The sequence below is a fragment of the Sebastes umbrosus genome, chromosome 11 (genome assembly GCF_015220745.1).
Source record: "Sebastes umbrosus isolate fSebUmb1 chromosome 11, fSebUmb1.pri, whole genome shotgun sequence".
NCBI classification, from domain to species: domain Eukaryota; kingdom Metazoa; phylum Chordata; class Actinopteri; order Perciformes; family Sebastidae; genus Sebastes; species Sebastes umbrosus.
In genome coordinates this window covers 5452298-5478236 of record NC_051279.1, presented here as the reverse complement: position 1 = coordinate 5478236, position 25939 = coordinate 5452298, and the positions used below count along the sequence as shown (strand labels likewise).

Here is a 25939-nt window from a genome sequence, read left to right as displayed (position 1 = left end):
GATACCAGTATCTTCACTTTAAAACTAGCTTTAAAACTGAACCCGCTACAACCTAAAAATCACAAGTTGCGGTAATGCAATCAAGAAATTAGTGCCGTTAAAACAAACTTGCGTTAATGTATTATCACGTTAATTTTGACAGCCCTAATGAGGATACGTTGGGTTATGTAAGTATTTTTATATTGACAATAGATATCATTTTGAAGGAATGAATTGTACATTATGGTATTGCTACTTTTACTCAAATAAAAGGACCTGAGTAAACACGACATCTATTGCACATCTGTCCATCCTGGGAGAGGGTTCCCTCCTCAGTTGCTCTTCCTTTTTGTTTCATTTTATTCCTATTTTTTGGAGAGTTTTTCCTTATCTGAAAAGGTCGAAAAAAGGACAGGGTGACAAAAAGGATGGCTTATCCTGTACAGATTGTAAAAGCCCCTGAGGCAAATCTGTGATATTGAGTTATATAAATAGAATTGACTCGACTTGACTACTTCTTTCACCACAGGTTACATCCAATTTTTAACCACACATACACACTGATCCATATGAACTCGTCATTTACTCGCTGGCACACACACAGACACACAAGTGACAATGAAACACCGTCTCAGTGTGTTTTGTCTGGTTGGCAGGGTCCGTGCACAGAGAGACTGACACACTGTGGAGCCATGGGCTGCGGGCTGCGTAAGATGAAGCCGATGTCGGAGGAGAACAGTCCGGGGAAGATTTACTCCACCCTGAAGAGACCACAGGTGGAGACTAAGGTGGGCGTGGCCTACACCTACCGCTACCTGGACTTCCTCATCGGCAAAGATGGTAAGACATGGATTTCTACCAATCTGCATAAAAGCGGCGTTAAATAACCTGTGACCCTTTTTGTTTTTGACAGATATTTATCTAGGGTTTTGGCCTTTAAATTTCAGTAGCTGTTATTCCAGATAGAGAGTAACCCACCAAGTTGAGCACTAAAAGCCTGAAGTCTCAGCATAGCACTAGTTGCTATTGATCTGTTATCCCCACAGCGCCCTTTCTGCAGATATGCTATGGTCATTTTGTGCTGCGGGGTCGTAAAAATCGAAATTATTGCCCCTTCCACATGCACAGTTGAAATGATATGAATAGCTCAAGGCACTTTGGCATTTTGCTGCATCATACCTCGGCATGATAAGAAGGCAATACGCCTCACAAGTTCTGCAAGGATCTGCACTGCAATCTACAACTCTGTGTGCTGTGTGTAGTATTTTACTGAATAATGCTACCTCCAGCGTGATTAATCTGTCTACTCCCCCCTCTGAAAACGCCATTATACCTGCGTGTCCCCAGTATAAAAGCATTAAGGATTCAGATGCAGAGGAAATCTATCACTCATGGAATAACAGCACACTGCCTGTAATTTTCATCAGGATTTTCTTGTAATGATGGAGTGTTAATTAGTGCCTGCTCCCTGTATAGCAGCCACTGTTGTAATTTATTTTCTCACAATTAGTCAGTCATGCTTTCACGTTGTGCTAATGATATAGAATTTTCCAGCCCAATCCACGCCAAACATCCTGCTGGCGGCCATCAATTATGTATGGCACCAAATCCAACCGGGCTAGCAGGGGATGCAAACAAAGTAAAGAGTGGCCTGCTGGGTAAAGAGACTCTTTTGTTCAAGGTCACAGGTTTGATGCTCACAAAACTACGTTTCAGCTAGTTTGAGACTGACTGGCTCTGCACTCTCACCAGCCTGGTGAGCTGTAAACACGTAAACAAGTTAACTATGAAGATGTTGCTGACAGTCAAACAGAATCTGAGGCTCCCTATGCTGTGCATGAAAATATGGAAATGAATCAGGTCCCTCTTCAAAGATAGCACTCCCTCCACTGATGCACACCCACACCCACACCAACACACCCACACACACACCCACACACCCACACACCCACACCCACACCCACACCCACACACACGCACACACACACACCCACACCCACACACACACCCCCACACACACACACCCACACCCACGCTCCCACACACACACAGAGAAAAGGCCGGTAGAGTCCTTTCCTCAGTCTGAGGCGTTTATGAGATGGGAGGTGGGTGTTGCTTCCTGAGATGCCGAGACCTAAAGTAACAAATCAGGGTATTTGTTGTGTACGTTAATGTGTATTGAAGAGTGTGTTTGTGTTGTTATGTTCTAGATGTGGAAATGCATACAGTCTCTTTTCAAAATAAAATTCCAACGTAGATTTACTTTCCGTTTACTTTCGCAACAAAACTACTTGGATATGCTACGCGAAAGATCATGGTTGGGTTTAAAATAAGTATGCTGGTTACGTAAAACAACTACCTTTGTTATTTAACTGGCATTAGAGACGTATGGAAGTAACAACAAAACTACGGTAAACTAAGTCAACGTTGACTTGGTTTCACACGGGACAACAGCGATCTCCTGGGGGAAAGTCCTGTGTTTGTTTGACCCATCCAACCTCCGCTCCCACCGTCTAATAATGACGCAAATGGGTTTACATCGGTGTTAGTTGAAAGGGCGGTGTGTCTCATACGGACTCTAAAGGGTGCCTCGGTACGATGGTATCAGACGCAGAGGTTCACTGACCAAGCGTTGTTATTTGACGAGTTGGGAGTGAGACCGGGTTGGTCATTCATACCAGCATACCTACAGCAAATTATCACCGGAATCTGCAGCTCCGCTCACTTTTACAGAGCTTCATAATGAGTTTAAGATCATTGTTTAGCTGCGTGCCGCAACTTTACTGTTTGGTACACTCTCACAGCTCTCATCGCATGGTTTTCGGCGGCAGCTGGCAGCTGTTTTCATTGATAAAGCTCTTAAAACCCACTGTCCACTACCTGCTCAGCACCAAACAGCAGACAGACACAGTTAGTGTCTAGCTGGTGAACATAGTGTAGCATTTAGCAGCTAAAGAGACACATACTTCCTTCAGTAGTTGGTAGAGATCCAAATGAATGATAATGTTGTTCAGTAACTACTGATGATATGTCAATGTTGTGTTCACAACTTGTTTCTGCTGCCCCTAAGTGGCCAAAAAAAAAAAGTTATTGTAGGTTTAAGAAATGTGATTAACAAGAAAAAACAATTTTGTTTTGGCATTTTAGGGACAGTGGGGAACAATGTTTATGTACTGATCCCAAAGCATTCAGTGCAAATTGGCATGGTGCATGCTGATACACATACATATATACACACACACACACACACACACACATATATATATATATATGTATATATATATATATATGTTCTACATACACAGTCAGTATGTTTACATGCATACAAATAGGTTGTTTGCCTTGAATAACCAGATTAAGTGTGTAATACTAATGAGCTCACAAAGCACTTTAACACATCCAATATTCCCGATGATAGTCGTAACAGGAAAAGCCATTCTGCGAACCATAAAGTAGACCTTCTTCGTCTTCCTCCACTGCTGGGCATACCACTCATTTTTCAGACACACTGCTGTGCTTCCAGTTTAGTTCCCGTGACATTCTGCAGCTTGCACGCAGAACCAAAACAAAGAAAGGAGACCAGACTAAAGCATATCGATACCCGGAGTCATTTTAAAGAGCAATCCAACGCCATTATTTGACTATTAAGTAAGATAACCTGGTGTTTAAACGACAGCTGCAATGATCAAAAGTATTGTGCTTACACTGAAGTGATTGGATTAGATTAGAGTCCATGTCTTTCTGCCAGGAGCAGAAAGCTGTCAAATATATTGATTAACAAAGTAGAGTGCAATGTCATCGACGAAATACAGACTTTTTGAGCAGCCGATAGCTGCTTAGACGACAGACATCAGCACTGGGGGTTGAGGTCAAGGTAAGATTAGGTGTAGAATTAGGATTAGATTAAGATTGAATATATAATGGAGGTCATTAAGGTGAACAAATGGGAAATTAATGTGCTCAGGGACGATTCTGTGTGTGTTTGTGTGTGTGTGCTCTAGGCCAGGGAGGAGTCTGGGGGCTATATATAGCCATCACTCTGTTATTTCTGCCCATGACAGTTATAGCTGAAATGATGGTGGGGGGGGGGAGTTTGGTGGAGGAGGGGGGGATGGTACGGGAAGCCGGGAGATGTAGTGTGCGGCGTGTTCGCCCTGACAGTTGATTAGTCTCCATTAGTTTGTCAGGCTGACTAGACTGGATGGATGGAGGAGCCGGGGAACGTGGGCGTCTTGGGGCCAGGCGGGCTTTACCGTCCCCCCTCATATGGGACCTGACACAAGGGCGGGGCTGGATGCGGAGGCCGTAGGTGGACGGGTGCCTCCCTTCTGTTGAACTGTGTGTCTTTGGCTCATGGCCACATCGTCTTGCCTGTAATGGTGGGGGTTGGTACTTACTGTAATCAGTTTCCTCTTACTCTGTCTCTCTGTCACTGTCAGTACGCCTCTGTCTATGTTTCTCTGTCGTTCATCTCTTGAAAAGTGTGTGTATGTGTGTGTGTGTCTGCCGGTGTCCCATAGGAGCATATTAAGTTTGAGAAATCAGAGCGTGTCAGTGCAGCCCCAGCGGCTGAATCATTTCACTGCATCAGCAGATTTTCGGGTTGAGGGGTTAGCGTGTTACTCATGGCTGTAATTACCTTGTTCCAGGTATGTAAGTGTAGGTAATGATTCATGTGTCTGGCCTTTTTCTACAGGAAACCTGTAAAATATTTAACACACAGTCAAAGATTATGAATATGAAAATAGTCTCTGGTAGAGCTGTAGGGCGAGCACATAAATTCAGATACTTACAGTGTGAGCTGCTACGAAAATCAGGGATCATTTTTTAACTTGACAATTGGCTCACAGGTGGAACTGGCATCGTAAAGAGAGTGAAAATTAAATAGTTCCTCTACTCGTTCCTTAAAGGTACTTTGTGGAGTTTTCTTCTGTTCTTCACCAAAAAACATTTACATAACATTTACGTAACTGTACGTATTTCCTCCCACATAAAATCCTTGCAAAGCACATTAAAAAAATAAATAAATGGAAATCTGCATTGGTCACATCCAGACCTGCAATTTCATCATTTTAGGGGCAAGGTCACATGGCCTTTGGTGTTGTCAATTTTTTGAGGGCACAAAGGCCAAATGCCACGGCAGCCAGACCATCAAATAAAATAATGATTTTACAATAATTCCCAGAAATAATGAATTTATCTTAAGGGTTAAGGATGATTTTATTTTTAATATATAATATAACTACCAGTGAAATAAAAAAAAAGCATTTTATTTCACAAAATAATTTATTGGTATTACGAATGACCAATATTTTTGGTACGGTTTTGGGTGCATCCCCTCAACCAGCAAAGGAGGCACACGTCAAAAATAGACTACGCGTATAATTTTAGCGGAGAGAAGAGACGCTTCTGGGACACGCTGCGACGCGTCTGGTGGAATCACAAGCATTGTCTAGAGCAGCCGTTGATCAGCTCCAGCGGCCGCAGTACAACTGTACATGGTGTCAAACTACAATCATAAATAGCCTGGATTTTCAGCAGTTCATACCAGGCTCTAAATCAAACCAACCACTGGTTTATGTGTGCAGCGTTTCACTTGATGTTGCCCAATAAGAATTCAGAATCTTCAAAAGACACTGGTGTCTAAAAATAGTATCGACAGGAAAGAGACAGCGGAGAAAATCAGCCGCGACAGTATGGACACGGCACCGAGGCCATTGTAGCCACAGGACATACAGGACAAAGGGGCGGTGAAATTCTTCTTCCCTGCCTTTTGCCAGCAAATCGCTACTTTTTTTGGCGCGATACCACCACCTGTCAATCAGTGGAATATTGTGAAACCATTGGCAGCAATATGTATTGTCTCATGCGCGTCCTCATGCACAATATACAAATAAAAGGGGATCTGTTAGTCAAAATGTTGCACCTATTAATCAAAATGTTGCACCATAGCCTTATAAGTGGTCAAAAACTCCAAATTGTACCTTTTAAAGGGACCGTTTGTAACTTCTTACACGTATAAATCACCCGGGTCGGTGTCCCGTGCACGCTCGCACATGCTGCTTTGAGCCGGGTGTAAGATATAGCTCACAGAGATTTTGCTTGTACAGCCTGACTTCATCTGATATGACCAGTAGCTTATGGTGACTAACATTGCAGGTCACAGTTTACTTGTGGTGCGATGACGCAACATTTGAAGGGAAATTCCAATATGCCGTTATCCTGTAAATGCCGTTTATAGCCACAAGTATGTCTTTAACTTTTGTATTACACCCTAAAGTGATCATGCAGCTTGTATTCTTCAGGAATTTTGATTATAGAAGAACTTTAAAGCACATTTTCAGATGTAAATTCAGTTCTTGTTGGCCTTGGAATATTGTTGTCATGTCTCGAGGATCAGATGATTCATATCACAACTTATCTTGTGTAACTGAAACAGTAATGTCATATTGCATTATGTTACAGGAACAAGTAACATGATTACATTAATTCATTACTTCGTAGTGTGTTACTGCGACACAATAAAAGATCAATGTTTGTTTGATCCTGTAAAGCAGTAGGAAGCATCAGAAACAATTACACTGTCATACGGGCAACTGTGAAAGGAAATTGCTTTTCTTGTTACCTTCTAATTCAGGAACCATTATCACTGTCGCTGTCTAATTTAGCATAATAAAAGAAACTCTTCTTTAAGAAAGTTAATGTACCAGAAGCTGCAGAAAAATGTTCTGCATCAGCATTTTTAACCGGGGACAAATTAAGGCCGACTTTCTGCTTCCCCCTTTCACCTTGCTCTTCCCGGGAACTATGCCCTTATGATGTTGAGTTCACTTCACTGTGACTACTGCACTGTGAATAATGTTTGTAATAATTTCTTGCCACAGTGTTAGATCATAGCTTTCCTGCAACTGCCACCACAATGGCCCCGCAGGCTACTAACCAGCCACCAAATGTACAAAAATAACAGCTTTCACTGCAGAAACAGTGATGAAAGGAAGAATAAATCGGTGGAAAGCTGTAGGTGATAAAAATCCTCTGCACCGAATATCAGCGTCAGCCCACCAATGAGTTGTTGCCTCATGTTGCTGTATCATTTTGGAGCAACGCATTCAGCTTCATGGTCACTCTGCTACCATTCATTCGCCTCTGAAAGAGCTGCGGAAAAACAAAACGGAGAGTCTGTTTGATATTGAGATCATGACCCTGCAGGGAGCTGAGAAAGCGCCTTGCTGGTGCTGTGTTAGATGGTGTGGAAAGAAGCCATTTCATCGTAAACACAAGCACAACAGACTCGGGCATGTGTGGCACGAGTCTTATTTCCCAAAATGTGATTTTGGAGATGTTAAAAATGTCAGGAGAAATGAAAAATTGAAAACAGTACTGCGTCGCGTCTTCTCGGCGGGCAGGTTTGGGAATACTGGAAATATAAAGATGTCGCCCTTGACATCAAAGCCGGTGAGCAGACTTGTGAGGCCCGCACACACACACACACACACACACACACACACACACGCACGCACACGCACGCACACGCACACACACACAGACGGGCCCAGACACACACCGTTTGATATCATCTCAGGAGCTAGACACATCATTTATATGCAAAACCCCCAGAGCCCCGAGTCCCCTTGTTAATATGAGCTGTAGCGGTGGCGGCAGGTGAGTGACACGCGGGAGCAGCCTCCCCCCACCGCCACTTCACTCAGATACAAGACCGAGCTGCAGGAGAGGTCAGCAGGAACGCCGCACGCCGGAGTGGCTTTCCGAGGTGAGATTAGTCCTTGGATGGCGGGGGATGGCGGGATTTATCCCCTGGCTCCTCAGCTTGAGAGGTGGAATTGAATCGCAGTTATTGGAGGGGAGAATGACATTGAAGACTGAATTCACGGTCATCTGGTTTTTACATTATATTTCCATTATATTCCCGCTGTCCAGGGTCCGCGGCTCCGCAGCTCAAATCACAACACGATTGTAAATTAGATGCAGGCAGAAGTGAATGTGTTTCTGATGGTGTGAGGAGTCAAAACGGGCAAGTGGTGATTACGTATTGGAGAATACTGAATTAATAATCCGGACCTCCTTTGGAAGCGGCCGGTCTTTGCGCACGGAGCGCCCTTGATGAATGTATTCAATGTGATTACCGGTAAAATTGTGGAATCTTTTAGAAATGTGCATGAAATATGCATCAGCTGCCGTCCGAGCCGACAAATTCAGACTTGCGTTGTTGCCGCTTCTTGTTTGTGCCTCTATCCATAGTTAGTGGCATGCTACAGTAAGTGGATGCTACTTGTATTGTTTCGAGCCAGTCAGGCAGCAAAATGCCAAGCCATCGTTTGCTGAGACAAAGATGTCAGAGCAGCACTTTAGGCGTGTGAAGGAGCCAGAGCTCAGCAGGTTCCATTCGTTAAGCTTCAAACGGCTGCAACTGCTGACAAAGTTTTCAGCAACAGGAAACGCAGATTTTTGCTCGGTTCCTTCCTCTTTCTCCCCCCTACCCCCTCTCTGTCTGTCTCTCACTCAGCAGTGTGTTTGAGATTAGCTTTCCTTGTAATGCTTCGTATTCTGTGCCGACTATTTCCTGTGTGTCTGACGGCTTCGGTATTGCAGTTAACTGTTCCAGTACGCGGTGTGTGCGTGTATTGTGTTGTTGCAGCAAATTCAATTTCCCTCGCTCGGAGAAATATTCTCGTCATGATTTGATTCAGGTTGTTCAGGCCTGCACGATGAGTGTGTTACAGGGGATGTTAGGAATATAAAACGGAGGGGTCAGAAGGTCAGGGAATAAGAGAAAAACAAGGCAGACGTGTGTAACACCAAGTTAGATTTTAAGGTTTGCTAAATCAAGGTTTTTAATCTAGAATCTCTGGAGATTTCTCAGATTCCAGTCATGGCTGGACTTTCTAAACAACCTTGTCAACCTTTGTCTTCAGCAAAATCACACATCCTGAGGCTCTGTGGGTTTTTATTTTTGAGATACGGACTCTGCATGTGGGTGGGGAACCTGCGTGCGTCATTAAATGAGTAAGTGAGTGTCTTGAAGAGAGAGGAAATGAGGGGAGAACGACAGAAACCAAGATAGAGACTGAGTGCGGTGTGTATGGCTCGTATGCGAGCATGTACACATGGTGGTTGGGTGAAATGTCTTTTTAGTCTCAGAACTAGTGTCTGGCTCTGTGTTGGTTTGTCTTGTGTTTAGGTGTGTTTGCACACTGCTGTGTTTTATCCAGCCTGCCTGCTTATTGCCTCTTCTAACGTGGCCTCTGCTGTTTTCCTGCCCGCCTGACAGACAATACGCCCGAGCGCCCCCTCAAAGCTTTATTGGCTCTTATTGCCATCTCACTCAGATCCAATATGCCAGTATTGATTGTGTTGAAATGCAATCAGGGTCCCCACAGCAGAGGAGCAAACAATCTAAATTTAACAAAACACCTCCGCCGGCCTTCAGCCCGGCGCTGATAGCACCTCCCAAAGAGGAACAAATGTATTTATGTGTGCGGAGAGAAATAGAGGATCTTTCACGCGGCCACAGCTATTGTTAGATGCTCTCGTAAGAAGCCTGGGAGGCCGCACAAGCAGAATGTGCAGGAAGTGACCTCAGCCTTGACCTCACTTCCTGCCAAGAGGGCGTTTTACAGAAGATGTTTTTGGATTCTCAGAAGTCAGTTAGCGGACAAAAGAGACAAACACTCCTGTGTCCAAACTCAGATATTGCTTCTGTTTGGTGACCTGAAGTATAAAAAAGACTTGATTTGAGCTTTAGGAAAATGCAAACTTGGCATTCCTTCAGGGGATGTGAAATTATTTGTTTTTTTCTGAGCTCAAGAGGTCGAGCAATTTTCTCAGCTCACAGAGGAACAATGTGATCTCTCAGCTGAAGTGAAAACAAACAATCATCAGAAATCTGAGTTATGAGTTTTCTCCCACCAGCGACAAGTATTCGCACAACGACATTACGAGGCACACTCTCAACATTTCCATACTTTTTCTTGAGAGGAAGAAAATGCCGTGAACGCTGTGAATAACTATGATTTGTCAGCTTGATAATGAAATTCTGAGCCGCCTCCCCACCGCTCAAAGTTATAAATTGCACCTCCTGTAAAACTCTGTGTCCTTTTCAAATCCATTTACAAACAGGTAGGAGAGCCTACAATTTGTAATAAAAGGTTAGATGTTTGTCTTAAAAAAAACGCCATGAATTAATTTTGGGGAACATGTCGCTGCCTGAAATTCAGCAATCTTTCTGTTCTCAAAAACACAACAGTGTTGTAAGCAAGGACGACTTGTAACATTAATATTAACCAGTTTGCTTTTCACATTTTTTAATAGCTGTCATCAATCATTTCGTTACAATAGGTGTCATTTTTCAGAAGCAGTTATCTGAATGTGAAATGAAAGTCTTCAGTTTTCCAATATAATAGACTCTGACAACATAACAAAGGTTTGCCTTGATGAGGTTTAGTGCATGCGCAGGAGCTTTTCCATTAAGACTGGAGATAACACAACACTGCTTATGTGTGGTGGTACTGCCTTAGCAGGCTGTGTCCTTACTAGAGACAACATGAGGGCTGGGCGATATGGCTAAAATCTTCTATCACGATATAAAGGAAAGTCCTCGATAACGATATATATCACGATATAGTATGTTTGCTGGTAATTCAATAAATGGGTAGTCTATATGAAGTAACCTCGTGGTTAAATCTATTTTTGTACACTCCTGTGTGAATTAAATACTTGACAAATGAAAAGCATTTTATGAAGAACTTTAGTGCAAAATGAACAGTTTCAAGTTAATGCGCATACATAACGCAAATTCTTTTTAACGCCACTAATTTCTCTAACACATTAACGCAACTTGCGATTTTTAGGTTGTAGCGAGCTCATTTTAAAGCTAAAGTGAAGATCATATGAAACTAGAAAAACCCAAGGAATGCATTGGTATCAACCATGTCATACTAGCTTGTCAGGAAGGAGGCTAAATAACGCTCCAAACTTGCGCTAAATTTCGGTAAGGAAAAACTGGCATGGCCATTTTCAAAGGGGTCCCTTGACCTCTGACCTCAAGATATGTGAATGAAAATGGGTTCTATGGGTACCCACGAGTCTCCCCTTTACAGACATGCCCACTCAGGGACAGACTTTTGTGTTTGTAGGGCTGGCCCTCTGTGATCCAGCCAAAAAAGGCATGTTGTGCCGGTTAACGACAACGGATAGGCCGCACTGGCATGTTACAAAATTTGCAGCAGATGTTTTTTTCTTCTGGTTTATGTCTGACTTTCTTAGGAACTCTTGTTGTTTTGGTTGGGCTGAATCTGAGACAGTTTCTGCATGTTGTGCCCTCTTGAAGCAAAACAGCTGATCGCTCCACTCTGGCTCCCACATGCAAGGAACATAAAGCGTTGTCTAAATGACGTACATATTGCTGTAACACAGTTCGGCTGCTGTTTTTTTTACATTAAGATAGAAACAATATAGAAAAAATTGAAACGATAGATATTTTTATATGGATATATATCGCCTTATCGCCCAGCCCTTGACAACAACATATTTAATAGACAAGTGTGATAATTAAGAGACACTGCATAAAACCTCTGCATCTCTAAAATTCTCAGTAAATAATAAATACAACTAATAAATGATTCTCGCATTGATCCGAGATCCGAGGCAGAATTCTCGCCCTATTTCACTAAATGATCCTGTTTTTCCTTTAAAATGTTGGCTTAGTCAGTTTCTGTGAGCGTTGGATCTCCTGCATAGATGAGAGACCATGAAACAGCGATTTAGCAATATCCAAACAGTCCTTTTGTAGACAGTTGTGGTTGTCTTTCTCTTTGTGCCAAATATATTCCCACTCCCATTAATCAGCTCCGGCTGAGACTTCCAGAGCTTCTGAAGTTATGTGAACCCCTCCCACCACTCTGGACGTGTTAAGGAGTTGGAAACCAGTCATTTTTTCAAAAGCATAATTGAAGTTTCCTCTCGTTAGCATGAAGTGGCAGAAGCAGTGTGTCTCTTTCTGCTGCACCACTCCCCCCCCGTTAGACTCTCCTTACTCAGAAAGCAGCTCTCCAGCGTGGCCTACCGGACTCACGGCATCAATAAGTGAAAAAAAGCAGCTGTTTTATTTAAGTATATTTGACAAATGTGGTTAGGAATTCATGGAAAAACGTTTGTTGAGCAAAGCTGAATTGAGCAACATCTTCAGACAGCACTGTGAGTCATGCTTCGACTGGCGGCGTACACTGTGGCCTCGCAGACCTTTAATGTGATTTCATTCTTGCAAGCATTGACTAACAATTTGCCTCGAAGCCATTGTCAAACGGGAATGGAGACGCTTCGAACCTGCTCGTGTTTTCAGCCCATCACATCAAGGGGTGGCATTCAAAAAATAGCGAGCTGATTGGGGACAATTTGCGCGCACGTTACAGTTTGATTGCACTTACACCCACGTGGGATGCGGAGCGCGGTTTGCCGGTGTGATGAATTTGCAGTCATGGAAGAGAGAGATGAGGGAAAAGTAATCAGAGTTCACCGTCCCCCAGCTGCAAAGTGGACGCATAATTCTCTATTCTTCCGTGATGACTTGAGATAGCACCCTGATTGGTAGAATTTATACTGCGTGATGATATGTGTAAACACAGTGTGGAGACGCTATCACCTGCTGTGGAATTAAAGTGCACTGGTCACTAGGGATGTTCTTAACGACTAATTTCCCTGACGTTTAAACAGAAGTTTGAACTTAGATAAGTCGACTATTCTAAAAGTAAGAAAACACTCTCACACACAGTCAAAATGAATCTACGGGGTTAAACATTGTCTGAAAAAATTGCATATAACAGCCATTTGAATATATTATTAATTACATTTTTTCAATAACCACATTATATTTTAAATGCTGCTGAAATCATTATGTCCCCAGTGTCCGCTCCGGTCCCTCGTTTAGAAATGCGCCTCACAAACCCGGTGTGTGGTGTAATATTTGATGAAACGCCAGCGGGGACTGTGATCTAAGAAGAGTCATGATTTGTCATCGCTTATACGGCTATCTAGCTAGTGAGCTACTTTCAGTGTGCTGCTGGCCAATCCAGTCAATCAGGAGAGAACCAGACTGACTCCATAGACTGTATCTAAAAAGTGGACGTAGTCACCGTGATGTCACCCCTTGGTTTGTGCACTGGCGTTTTGAAGCCTCGAGTTTGGCATTTTGGCCGTTGCCATCTTGGTTTCTTGCCTTTTTGCAACGAGAAGTGACACGAGAGGGAGGGGAGCTAAGTACAACCGAACGCTGAATAACACATTTTCAGTCCACCAAAATGTTATAATTAATTTTGATGAACTGAAAACGCACTGTGAAAGGGTTAAAAAGTTCTACGATGAAAACACGGTAGCCACGCCCTAAAACATCTACTGCTTTATGGTCTAAATGGGACCATCATTTACTAAATGAACATCATGCTGTACTGAAGAAGACTTGAAACTAGAGATTGAGACCATAAACTCATGTTTACAATGTTTACTGAGGTAATAAATCAAGTGAGAAGTAGGCTCATTTTCTCATAGACTTCTATACAATCAGACTTGTTTTTGCAACCAGAGGAGTCGCCCCCTGCTGGCTGTTAGAAAGAATGCAAGTTTGAGGCACTTCTGCATTGGCTTCACTTTTCAGACCCAGAGTCAGCCCACTCTGTTGAATCCAGCTGCTATTTCAGAAAGAGGAGGTGGTGGCAGGTGGGGCCGCAACCCAACGCAATGGAAGTGAGTCAGGAGCGGCTGATGAGTTCAGATCAGAGCAGCCGCTGCTGCAGGAGGAGCAGCAGCTCTACCCAGCAACAGCTGAAACAGTATACTGTATGTCTATATGTAATTTAAATGTGTACATTGATAAAATAATAATACGTTTAACCGACCAGTACTTCTGGAGCCAACTAGTGACCGTAGCAACTGACTAATTACGCACATCCCTACTGGTCACCTAGATGCAGTTGTAGAAGCAGTATGTTTACACGTTTATAGCTATTTGCAATGAACACAATTGAGAAAATGTTCTCAGTGGAAATACAAATGAGCTTCTAATTATGCCACATTTAAATTTCCAGAATTTTTAATAATGAAAAATAATGACATGTGCTCATTTGGAGGTGCAGTTTTTGCTTTGCTTCATTCCTGAAAACAGAACATGATGATTTTCTGAAGTATGAATAATGTGAGGCAGTCATCAGTGTGCAATAACTGCATCTCTTTTCAGTCTATTGTTATAATCATAGACAAAAGACAGAGACAGGTGGCACAGTGGGTACCTAATTATGAAATAGATATCGCACACGTGCACTGTCTCCGTCATGATTACACATCAGTCTCATATTTCACTCAGTTGTCAGGCTCTCTTTGGGTCCACCATTGTTTCCAAGGAGTCAAATGACAGTGGTGGGACGCAGGTTTCGTATGAAGCGAGACCACCTGTTGCTCAGCAGGTCTCCATCTGGTGGGAGATTAAGGTGCGGGGGCCGTCTATAATTTGACTTAATTACTTCTGAAGAGACTGGGTGATGGATTAGCACTGTGTTTCTATTAGCATACGCTCGGTCTCTGGTTCCCCATGGCCCAGTGAAACTCTCAATTGTCTAAAAGCATCCATCCATATTCCTCCACCTCCAAGTCGGAATCAGGATTAGATGATATATTGTTTTTCTCGTGTGTAAAGCTGAAATTAATTTTCTTTTAGCCGCACAAGCAGAAGTATCGCAACAACTACAGTGGATGGGTTGCCAGAAATTTTGTACAGTCGATGCTAACACTAAGCTAAGACATCACCATGGTAAAACTACCATCAGCATGTTAGCTTTGTCATCATGAGCATATTGGCATGGTGATGTTGGGATTTAGCTGTGCCAAAGTACAACCTCACAGAGCTGCTAGTGTGCATTTCTGTTGACTCTTATCTTTCGTTCGCACCTAGAGCGAAACTTGTCTTTACTCGCACGAGTTGGACCGCCGGGTTAATTTGTGTTCATTCACGTTACTAACTCTAGGCGCGCTGGAGAGGAGAAAGGGCTTGTCCCCATAGATCACAACAACTTTTCTTTCTGCAATTTCCGCCATCAACCATGGAAGAAATAACTTTTGCTGTTTTTTCATTATAAATAAAACTCAATTTGCATTAGGACAACATGATTTAGCAGTAAATACTTTGTAGTAATGAGCAACAGCTATCTTATTTTGTTGGCAAATCAACAGACCATCTGCTGAGACCGTTCAACTGATCTCTATCTCACACACACTCCCCTCCACTGCTGCACACAACACGAGCATTTGGCTTGAGTGTTATCGTAACACAAAGTAAATACAATGATGGATTAGGGATAGCCTGAATAACAGGGAAACCCTCAATATTTCACGTTCCAGCTCTATTCTGAAAGCTTGAAGATGTGGAATAAAAGAAGAAGATAATCCTGTGCTTAGTCTTGCCTGGTGTTTAGAGACTCCAGGCACAACAGGCCCAGATACCAACTCAAAACTGCTCTGCTCTGCAACAAACAGGTCACCAGAACCCTTGTACAGTTTCACAGTCAAGAGCAATTTGCATGCCTCAAACCGTTTCACACTTTGTTGTTATTTTTAGGGATGCCTCATCTTGTAAGTGTCGAACAGGCTGGCTAACAGTTGGTTGGTGGAGTCTTTAAAGGAGAAACATATTTAGTGTTACATTGAGGGCTATGGGTGCCTTTCATCTGATTTTCAGTGGCACTTTTTAGTCCTTTCAAGTGCATATTGATTGACCTATGCACATAGGCTAATAATCATTCTGCTCTCTGTCCCCAAGCAGTCCAATATCGGTTGTTTTACTTCCGTTGATGCAATTGTATATGCAGGGTTGGCATTGTCTTCTAACCTGACCCACCAGATGGTTTGTTACACAGAACCATCTGAGAAGCAGTCATTGGAAATTGTTAGGAAACAGGACTTTCAAAAAATACTTGGTATTGGACGAACAATCTGTCAATCAAACTTTTGCCGAAGCCAGTCGGGATAAGAGCAAAAACATTGCCTTCAGTGCCGCACATTGCTCTTCTTTCAATGAAAGAATACACTCCAGTTCTTCAGGAGCCGCCATTGTTGTTTGGAACAAATAGTCGTCTCACCTGTCATCTCACACTATGTTCTCACACACCTGAGCCACGCCCGTAGCTGCCAGTAGCTCCTCACAGGATGCTGACTGTTCGGTGATGTGGTGAAAGTGGAACCAAAACATCCTGATCGCCCCCTGGTGGTTGGTTGCAGGATAGTTCATAAAGCCTGCCCTCTCCATGTTAGCGGATGGGACATGGACTAAACTAAAAACTCAAAGTACACATCGACTAAAGAGATGCTTTCTGTCATTTTAGGTAGTTCTTATCACGCTGATGTATGTTCAAGTGCTCATGTTTCTGATAAGTGATACGATAAGTTTGGTTTCAGTGCCGTGCCGTGCAAGGTCAATTTTCTTCTGCTGCTGCCAGCATATCAAGATTTTGTACAGCTCAGGTGTCTTCTCATCAAAGAACACATGGCTTTTCAGGACAGAAAATTTGATAATTTGACGGAAGTAAAATGGACAGGTTATACACACTCATTTCTAATTTTGCATCATCTTCTTTACTTATCAAGAACTCTTTTTTTTTCATTGCCCACATGCTCAACAGTAAAGCATCACCAGTATAAAAGGATCTGAGGTATAACTACTATCCCATGTTGTAAAAGTCTGGCTCAGATGTCAGAGGAAAGAGGGGAATGTGACAAGTGAGCTCCTACATGTACCAAGTTCCCAGATGTTTCCTCGAATCTAACTCACAACACATCCAGCAGTAAATCGTGAAGTCCCAAAGCTGCCTTTGACACTCCCGATCACACCCACGCTCGCCTTCACTCGACACTGACACTGAACCTCTCCCAGCCAGGTAGTCTGGGCAAGCTTTCTGCTTGCAAGGTATCAGAAGTGACATGCCGGGTTCGTCTCCAGTCAGGGCTCCTGTAGTAATTGAGGAGGCAAGTACAGATCTCACTGCAGACATTTCAACGGGTGAGCTGGAGGAATGTCAAGGGCTTGGAGCTGACTGCAGGAGTTTGAGTGCGTGTGTTCAGGTCTGCATTGCTTGGCTTTTTTTCAGTGCCTGTGTTGACTTTAACCACACATGCAAACCTAGATATGCACACGATTACATCACTGCGCACCAACACACAGTGATGATGACGCTAACTAGGTACAGTTACTCAAGTGTTGTACATAAATACAGATCTGAGGTACTTGTACTCAACTTTTATGCTGTGTTATACCTCTCCTCCACAATATTTGTTTGTCAGCTGTAGTTACTACTTACCTCCTGCTGAGATATAAGTAGTGGACATAGTCACCGTGACGCCACCAATTGGTTTGTGGACTGTCGTTTTGAAGCCTTGAGTTCGGCATTTTGGCTGTCGCCATCCAGTAGTGACACGAGATGATGGAACTAAGTACAACTGAATGCTGAATAAGACATTTTTAGGCGACCAAAATTTAACAAATAACTTTCATGAACTTAAAACACTCTGTGAAAGGGTTAAAGTTCTAAGACGAAAAAACACGGACAACTCCCAGACCGGACAACGTTGTGGTAGCGACCTGTCAATCACAAGGTAGCCACGCCCTAAAGCATCCCTTGCTTTATGGTCTATTTGACTCTAAATGGGACCATAATTTACTAAATGAACACCATACTGCATTGAAGAAGATTTGAAACTAGCGATTGAGACCATAAACTTATATTCACAATGTTTACTGAGGTAATAAATCAAGTGAGAAGTAGGCTCAATTTCTCACAGACTTCTATACAATCAGACTTCTTTTTGCAACCAGAGGAGTCGCCCCCTGCTGGCTGTTAGAAAGAATGCAAGTTTAAGGCACTTCAGCATTGGCTTCACTTTTCAGAACTGGAGGTTGCCCACAGACTTTAACCAAACATGCAAACCTTGATATGCACAGTTACTCAAGTATTACTCAAGTACTTAATTACAGTTCTGAGGAACTTGTACATAACTTTTATGCTACATTATACTCTCCTACACAACATTCATGTGTCAGCTGTAGTTATGCAGATGTAGGATACATCTTCCTGATGATAGTTATGTACTACCAAGGTGCTTTCAGACAGCAAGAGGTTGTTGGTTCCTCCATTGTTTACAGTATTACACAAATGCCACCAGAGCAACCAAGGTAGGCAGCAGCGTCAAGGAGAGAGAGGGCAGGGGGGCTCAACAATAAGGCTTACCTTGGGCAAGTAAAATGCCAATGGGCAGATGGTAAAAAGAATAAAACACATTTTTTTCCGGAGTGATAGAAGTAGATAAGGAGTGAGCCATCTTGCTTCCTTCTCATCTTTGTTGAGAGTTGCACATGTGCAGTTCAGTTGGGTTGCGTTAGAGGATGTGGCCGAAACACCAGATTAATAATAAAGATTAAACACGACAATTAACTTTAGTCTTTGTTGTCATTTGATAACCACTAATAAATAAAACAATTTGCACCCCTGGAGGGTGGCTGCCGCTCTCATGATTGTGCACAGCTAATTGTCTCTGCTTGTGAGTTGATAAAGGTAACTTTTTTTTAATGCTGCAGCCGTGGAAAAAAACAATGCAGGTGCTCATTTTAGTGGTATCTCAGTTTGATTATCTGGTCAGGGCCAAAACAGTTTATGATGTTGCTATTTGATTTGTGTCATATTGCTAACCATTTTCTCTTTTTAAGCTACAGCCTGCTCTATTTGGCTATGTGATGAGATTAGAGTAGGATAGCAGCAGCCTGTGGTGTAAAGCACAGGTCGTTGGCAGAACTGGATGTAGCCGGTAGCTGTCGGCATTTAAAATACACAGACTTTGCTGTGTGGCAGACGCAGTGGTAAGTGCTGAATATCTAAAAGCACCTTTATTTTTTAGTTGTAAAGGAAGAGTTTTACATTTTGGTTTGCTACTTTAGTAAAAGAGCTGAACACGTCTTCCATAACAGCCACCACTTTAAATAGCCATCTGTAGCATTCCTCAAAATGTTTCAGAATTTATAAAACACTCATGAACTCATGAACGATTTTTTTTCTCCCTTTCTGACACTGAACACATTTCTTTCACCTGAAAGGTAACAACAATAATAACACAGTTTGTTTGCTGTGGTTGCAGTCTTTAGAGCAAATTATGCACCACAATCAACAGCAGAAAGCATCTAATGGCAGACTCACGGTGCCACCAAAACATCCCGAGCCTGTCAGAGAACTTAATCATCGCAGAACCCCATGTTTTAAAATTCTAATTTGCAGTCTTTTGCAATGCTAATGGCAGAAAACCCCCCCAATCAAGCCAGCACATCTTGGCAGAAAACGCTTCAAACGTGATTTTCGACAGGAGGCTAATGTCAGGGTGTACTGTATGGAAAAAAAAAAAAACACGTAACTTGTACTTAGAAGAGAACAGGAAGTCAAAGTGGTGTGCGGCGCCTGAGCGGCGCACTGTTGAAAACGCAGCAGTGGAGCCGTCGTGGGCTTTGATCAACAACCTGCTCATTTACCACAGCTTGTCTCTCAAGCGGCGTCTCCAGGCAACTGGGGGCTGTCAGCGGAGGAGGTGGTGTCGAGCGGACAAAACGCACTCTGGAGGCCTCCTGTCAGCCTGAAAACTGGTGATGGAGGCACACTTTAATTCCTGAGAGAAAGAGAGAGAGAGAGAGAGAGAGAATGGCACAGAGGGAAAAGATACAGACCGTTTTTTTCTTTCTATATATAAACCTTTTTACTGGCTGAACAAATTACAGGTAGTTTTCCCCTATCAAGACATCCGGCGCCTTTTCATTTAGCCGTGCGCCTTCAAAATACAGTGTTCCAGTCATTTAGCGAGGGGAGCGGTAGATAAATTTGGCTTGCTTTTCTCCCCATCACCAGTAAAAGCTTTCGCCGGAGCTCTGGACACAGATTGGGAGATGCATATGTATTTAGAAATTTGCCCAGGCAGCCATAAATGCTCTGTCTAGACAAAGAGAATTGCATTAGCATTTAGCTGGCCATCCAGTCTATTTGTTTTTATCTTTATTTACCCAGAAAAGCTCTGCTGTGTGCTCTTATTCAGCACTGCCCTTCACACTCGCTCAGTTACGGACATTAAGACCTGGGAGCTGCCCAGTACAACCACAGTCTGGTGCCAGTCAGCAGCTCCATCGGAGCAGTCGGCCGTTAAGCACCTTGCTCAAGGGCATCTTAACAGGAGTTGTTGAAGGAGCAAAGAAGCGTGTCTCATTCGCTTCCCGCGTCCAGATTTTCCTCGCTCCTCCGGTCACGAGTTTGCTTTTTGAATTTTTGCCTCGGGGCCAGATGCTCCACCAATTTTCCAGTTCCCATTTTCCTGCTGTTTTTTCCACTCTAAACTCATCCTCTGGTGCCCATCACCCTAATGGTAAGCTGGCAATGTGAATGTGTAAGTTGTCAACATCACAAACTGCAGAAGTGGGGATTGGGAGGAGGAAAACAAACTTTGCTGCAGTCTTGACACATTTATGAAATAGAGTTTATGACTATATTTTACACAAAATCTTAGACATTTATGGTAGAAAGAAGGCCTAGTCGAAGCATACTCGGGTATTTTTTAAATCAGCGTTTTTTCCTCCTTTTATCCTCCTAATGTACGTATATATTTATTATTGGAAATCAATTAACAACACAAAACAATGACATATATTGTCCAGAAACCCTCACAGGTACTGCATTTAGCATAAAAATATATGCTCAAATCATAACATGGCAAACTGCAGCCCAACAGGCAACAACAGCTGTCAGTGTGTCAGTGTGCTGACTTGACTATGACTTGCCCCAAACTGCATGTGATTATCATAAAGTGGGCATGTCTGTAAAGGGGAGACTCGTGGGTACCCATAGAACCCATTTTCATTCACATATCTTGAGGTCAGAGGTCAAGGGACCCCTTTGAAAGTTGGAGCGTTATTTATCGTTCTTGTCGACAAGCTAGTTGGTTGGTACCAATGGATTCCTTAGGTTTTTCTAAATTTATATGATACCAGTATTTTCACGCTAGCTTTAAAAATGATAGTGCTACAACCTCGCAAGTGGCGTAAATGTGTTAAAGAAATTAGTGGCGTTAAAATTAATTTGCGTTAACTTTGACATCCCTAGTGTAAACATGTAAAAAGTCCAGTTTGTGGGTTATTTGGCCACGTCTGCCGTTCATGGATGTATATATGCCATTGTTGCACAACATGTCGCCTCATTAGGGATACCAAACAAAGGAGCGCACAGCCACTCTGACGTTACCAGCCAAAAAGTCAGTTTTCACTGTCTACACATCAACACTGAAAACAGAGTTCCTGAAAATCTTCACCTTGGCCGAAGTTTTACAAAAGCTCCATTTTCAGTGACCTATATTTACAAAAAGTACTTGTGTATGTGTAGAGTAGGCCACAAAAAATCTATCAATAGAACCACTTCATTAAAAGCAAAGGTCATCAAAAAGCCGCTAAACTTAATCTACCCATAACTTAATTCTCATTCTGGCAATGATTTTGTTCACTCAGGTGTCCATTTCTTTAATAATGTCAGACTGATGTGAGCGATACGAAAATCAATACTTTGTTTGTTTTTCAGTGTAACATTCAAGGTTTGAACCGGTTTAATAAAAGCACTTCACGGCCGTGGGATATGACCCCTGGCAGCAGTTCAGTCCTACATTATTAGCGCAGCAAGTGTCATCATGTCCGCTCGCAGCATCTGGGAAGTGAACAGGAGCAGACTGTTCTGCTCTACATGCAGGTGTGATCTCATCGGTCTGAGTGTTACCGTGTGAATTCGAGGTGGGAGAGCGCAGGAGGTGTGAAGACACAGAGAGAGTGTGTGTTCTTCAGTCTGTGTGTGCAAGAAATTGTGCTCTATAATAATATATATTTTCATTTGAATAACTGGACTCAAAGTATATGTTTTGTGGATATGGTGCATCTGATTGCTTCTCTACATGTGAGCTGAAGCAAGTGAGTGACTGAGTCAGCGATTAAGCAAGATATAACAATACAAAGAAGGTAAAACACATTGAGTGAATAGCAAGCGGCGACCTCCGCGTCTGAAAAGTGAAGAGCCTTAAACTTGCATTATTTCAAACAGCCAGCAGGGGGCGACTCCTCTGGTTGCAAAAAGAAGTGTGATTGTATAGAAGTCTATGAGAAAATGAGCCTACTTCTCACTTGATTTATTACCTCAGTAAACATTGCAAACATGAGTTTATGGTCTCAATCACTAGTTTCAAGTCTTCTTCAATACAGCATGTTGTTCATTTAGTAAATTATGCTCCCATTTAGAGTCAAATAGACCATAAAGCAGGGGATGCTTTAGAGCGGGGCAACCTTGTGATTGACAGGTCGCTACCACGACGTTGTCCGGTCTGGGAGTTGTCCATGTTTTCGTCTTACAACTTTCAAAGTGTGTTTTCAGTTCATGATAGTTAAAGGTTCTCTATACAATATTCAGAGCATCAATATAGCAGCAAACAACTATCGTCTTTGTAAAGATATAGAGGAGTAATGTCTACCTGAGCAGAGAATGAAGTCGCTCTCCTTCATTGTGTGCTGTAATATCCGAGCTTTGCTGACATAGCGTGTGCCTTTTAGTGCATGTTCGTGCATGTGAGCGTGCCCCACTGGCTAGCGCACGGCCGCCACTCTGCACTGCTCTCATACGGCAGTTATTGCTCATAACACCGTTCCGACCGGCCGCGCCGGTGCAGAACCGTAGCACCCCCCTCTGGTCCCGCCCCCCCAGGTTAATACTGTTGGCTCTGTCAGCACTGTTGCCATTGTTTTCACTGTTAGTGCTTATAGCGCTGTTAGCTGCGAGCCGTTGGCTCAGCCGTTGGCTCAGCCGTTGGCTCAGCCGTCACCATGTTGAGAGTAGGGGGGAGGCAATAGAAATGCTCCAAGTCTCACATTTAGCACCTTTAATTGTAACATTTTGGTAACCTAAAAATGTCTTGTTCAGCGTTCAGTTGTACTTAGCTCTACCTTCTCATGTCACATCTGGCCAAAATGCTGAAATCAGGGCTTCAAAATCATAGTCCACAAACTATTGGTTGACTACATCTACTTCTTAAATATAGTCAATATATAAATGTGAATCAGTGTGTTGAGACCGAAAACAACCCTTTGTTAAAAAAACAAATAAATAAACTAATAAAAACAGGCTGCGTGAGTGGGTGTTGTTTCAAGACAATGAAATAGGATCCAGGATGGCCGTTTTGAGTAATAAATTCACAAAACACGGCACAGTGGTTTCTAATATTAAGAGAAAGGACTTTACAACTACGGAAAGTTATCACAGCGACAGTTTTATCCTCTGTGGTTAACAGTAGAAATACTCTGCTACACATTAGGTTTCAACTTCTTGTTGTGCTAACATACTGTTGTGTGTTTGAATATGGCCTGAGTAAGTGAGTGTTAGTGACCATGTCTACTCTAACGGCTCGTCTACGTAGGAGGTCTTCTGTCTGAAGAGCATCCGGCGGAACAGATTCTATTTTAATCATTCCAGCTGTCTACAGAAGCTGCTTAATGACTCGTGTTTTCATTCGCGTTACATGCATGTAAATGCAATCCAGAGCGTATTTTAGAATAAATGTCAGTATAGTCCATCACTTGATACAGGTGTGATATTAAACTGTTTGCCTGTTTAACAGGTAGCATCTGTAAGCTGCAATCAAATCGCTATTTCATGCTTCTTCCACTGTCTGACAACAGAAACAAAAAACTATGTATGAAAACAGTTATATTGTGAATTGGCTGTTTTAAAACACTGCTCCTTATCGTATGTCCTCCATCATACGTCTCCTTGTCTGTGATTCACATTTGTGTTGTTTGCCAAATGAAAGAGGAGGAAGAAGAAGAAGAAGAAAAAAAGATTGAGCATGTTTTGCTACAGTAGCGGTTTCAGATTTAGCCGGCTTAGTGTGGGACACCAAACAAACAACTGAGTGAGAGAATAAATACATGAATGTGTGTGTGTATGTGTGTGTGTGTGTGTGTGTGTGTGTGCGTGCGTGCGCGTGTGTGTGTGTGTAGATCAGGGAGAGAGTGAGGAAGCGAGCAAACAAGTGAGTGAGTGACTGAGTAAGTACAATTGCAGTCATTAGGTGGATGTGGCAAGTGTGTGAATGTATGTGTCAATGAGTGAATGAGTAATTAGCATATAAGTCAAAGGGAATGAAGTGAATACAGTAAGTGTGTGTGTGTGTGTGTGTGTGTGTGTGAGAGAGAGTGTGAGAAAAGGAAAGAGAGGGAGGGAGGCACCAGCAGGCCCAGTGACTTTCCCAGTGACTCATTAGGTGGGTAATTAAGGCACAAAGCTTCGGCCCCAGGGCTCCACCGAGCTGCACTCTGAGCCCTGACTGCTAATGACGCCGTCCTGGACCTCAGAGAGATGGACGGAGGCAGAGAAACAAAGATATAGGCAGAGAGACGATTAGTCCACACAGTGGGTGCCCCCGACCGCTCCTCACACAGAGACGTGAAAAGACGGAGGGGTCGATACTGTTCACACCCTGCTGGGAAGTAATGGACTGTAGTCCCGCCTAAACTCTGTTTTTTTTATCTGCAGAATAATGTAGAGTTCACTCATCTTTGTAACCTAAACAATGAAATGTAACATAAATCTTTAAGACATGTAATTTATCCCAGAGTAGCGTGTCTGTTTAAGGTCCTTTGAGAGTTGCTACAGTACTTGCTGCATTTTTTTACCACAATAAATTGCAAGAATTATCGTTAGAAAACTTGCGTCGTCATCATAACAGAATTTTAGAAGGACTTTAAACCTAAACTTTGTTTTCGTCTTCTTGCTCTTCTTTCTTCAACTGCTCTACACTGTTCATTTTGAACATTTAAAGAAAAAAATAACTGACACTGTCATACTTAGAGCTGGGCAATAAGTCATATCATGATCTATGATTTCATATTGAATGGGACAATCAATAATTATTGTGTTTTTTGGTTTACTAGTGTTATTATACAGTTTTCAAATAAACTATGTTTAGGTAGATTTTGGGAGACAAAGCATATTTCTTTATCTGCTGAAGTGCTGTTCATGGTGTTGAAAGGTGAGCTTGGTAGGGGTTGTAAGCACTGAAATAATTGTCCTCCATCCTGATGAAAACACCTGTGGTGCATGCATAAGTGCAAACATGTGCACATGCATGAAACGTGCATGAACACTTAAGGCTCCCGGTTAAGGGATTTGAAAATATGGTCACTCGGACTAAGATGGTAAACACGGTAAACATTATATCTGCTATACAACGCCATGTTAGAATTGTCGTTGTGAGCATGTTAGCTGATGCTGATGTTAGCACTTAGCTCAAACCATCATCATGCCTAATATAAGTACAGCCTGACACAGAGCTGTTAGCGTGGCTCTAGACTTGTTATGCTGCGTATGGCTTAGGATGTATTTTGCAAGAGAAATGCGGAACTACTTTATGGCACAAGAGACACTACTATTTCTTTGAAAATATACAAGCCAATGTTTCACCTTTCATTTCACCATCACACCACCGATACCTCGCCCTGGCTTGCTCCACTGTCTTGACACAGAAGAGAAGAGATGACAGAAAAATACAGAAAATAGACATGCACATGTCGAGGCTGAGAAAGGGGTTAAGAGCACAAGAGACCCTTCAAAGATTTTGCTCTTCTCTTCACAGTGTAGGAAATAAATGGAGGGGGCACGTTTGGGGATTGGGGTGGAGGGGGTGATGGTGGTATCAGAAAGCTGTAGTGGTAAAAGTGAGACAGAGAGGGAGAAGGAGAGTTGAAGAGAGTGGGGCACATTCCCTGCAGAGAGCGGAGGCAGAAAAATAGGCTAAATGTGCAGAGGAGCCAAGCAGAGAAACTTCCCCCTCCTGTGGCAAAGGGGTGAGAGGGAAT

General features: G+C 42.8%; 2 protein-coding genes across 6 annotated transcripts in view; one reads left to right on the top strand and one right to left on the bottom strand.

Moving 5' to 3' along the window:
- The window catches only part of LOC119496646 (cysteine-rich venom protein), a 146835-nt gene that overhangs the window by 31520 nt on the left and 89376 nt on the right, over window positions 1–25939 (bottom strand). Inside the window, exon 3 of one of the 4 annotated variants that reach the window (XM_037784103.1) lies at window positions 19547–19680. The exons of the other annotated variants lie outside the window; for them this stretch is intronic. The gene's annotated coding sequence lies outside the window, so the exon portion shown is untranslated. The remainder of the gene's footprint in view (window positions 1–19546; window positions 19681–25939) is intronic. 4 annotated transcript variants of the gene reach the window in all.
- LOC119496645 (raftlin-like) overlaps window positions 1–25939 on the top strand; it is a 128881-nt gene that overhangs the window by 16822 nt on the left and 86120 nt on the right. For both annotated transcript variants that reach the window (XR_005208756.1, XM_037784099.1), the window contains exon 2: window positions 636–819. Coding sequence is in view for 1 of the 2 variants with exons in the window: in XM_037784099.1 (XP_037640027.1) it covers window positions 672–819 (148 nt within the window). In the remaining variant the exon portion in view is untranslated. The remainder of the gene's footprint in view (window positions 1–635; window positions 820–25939) is intronic.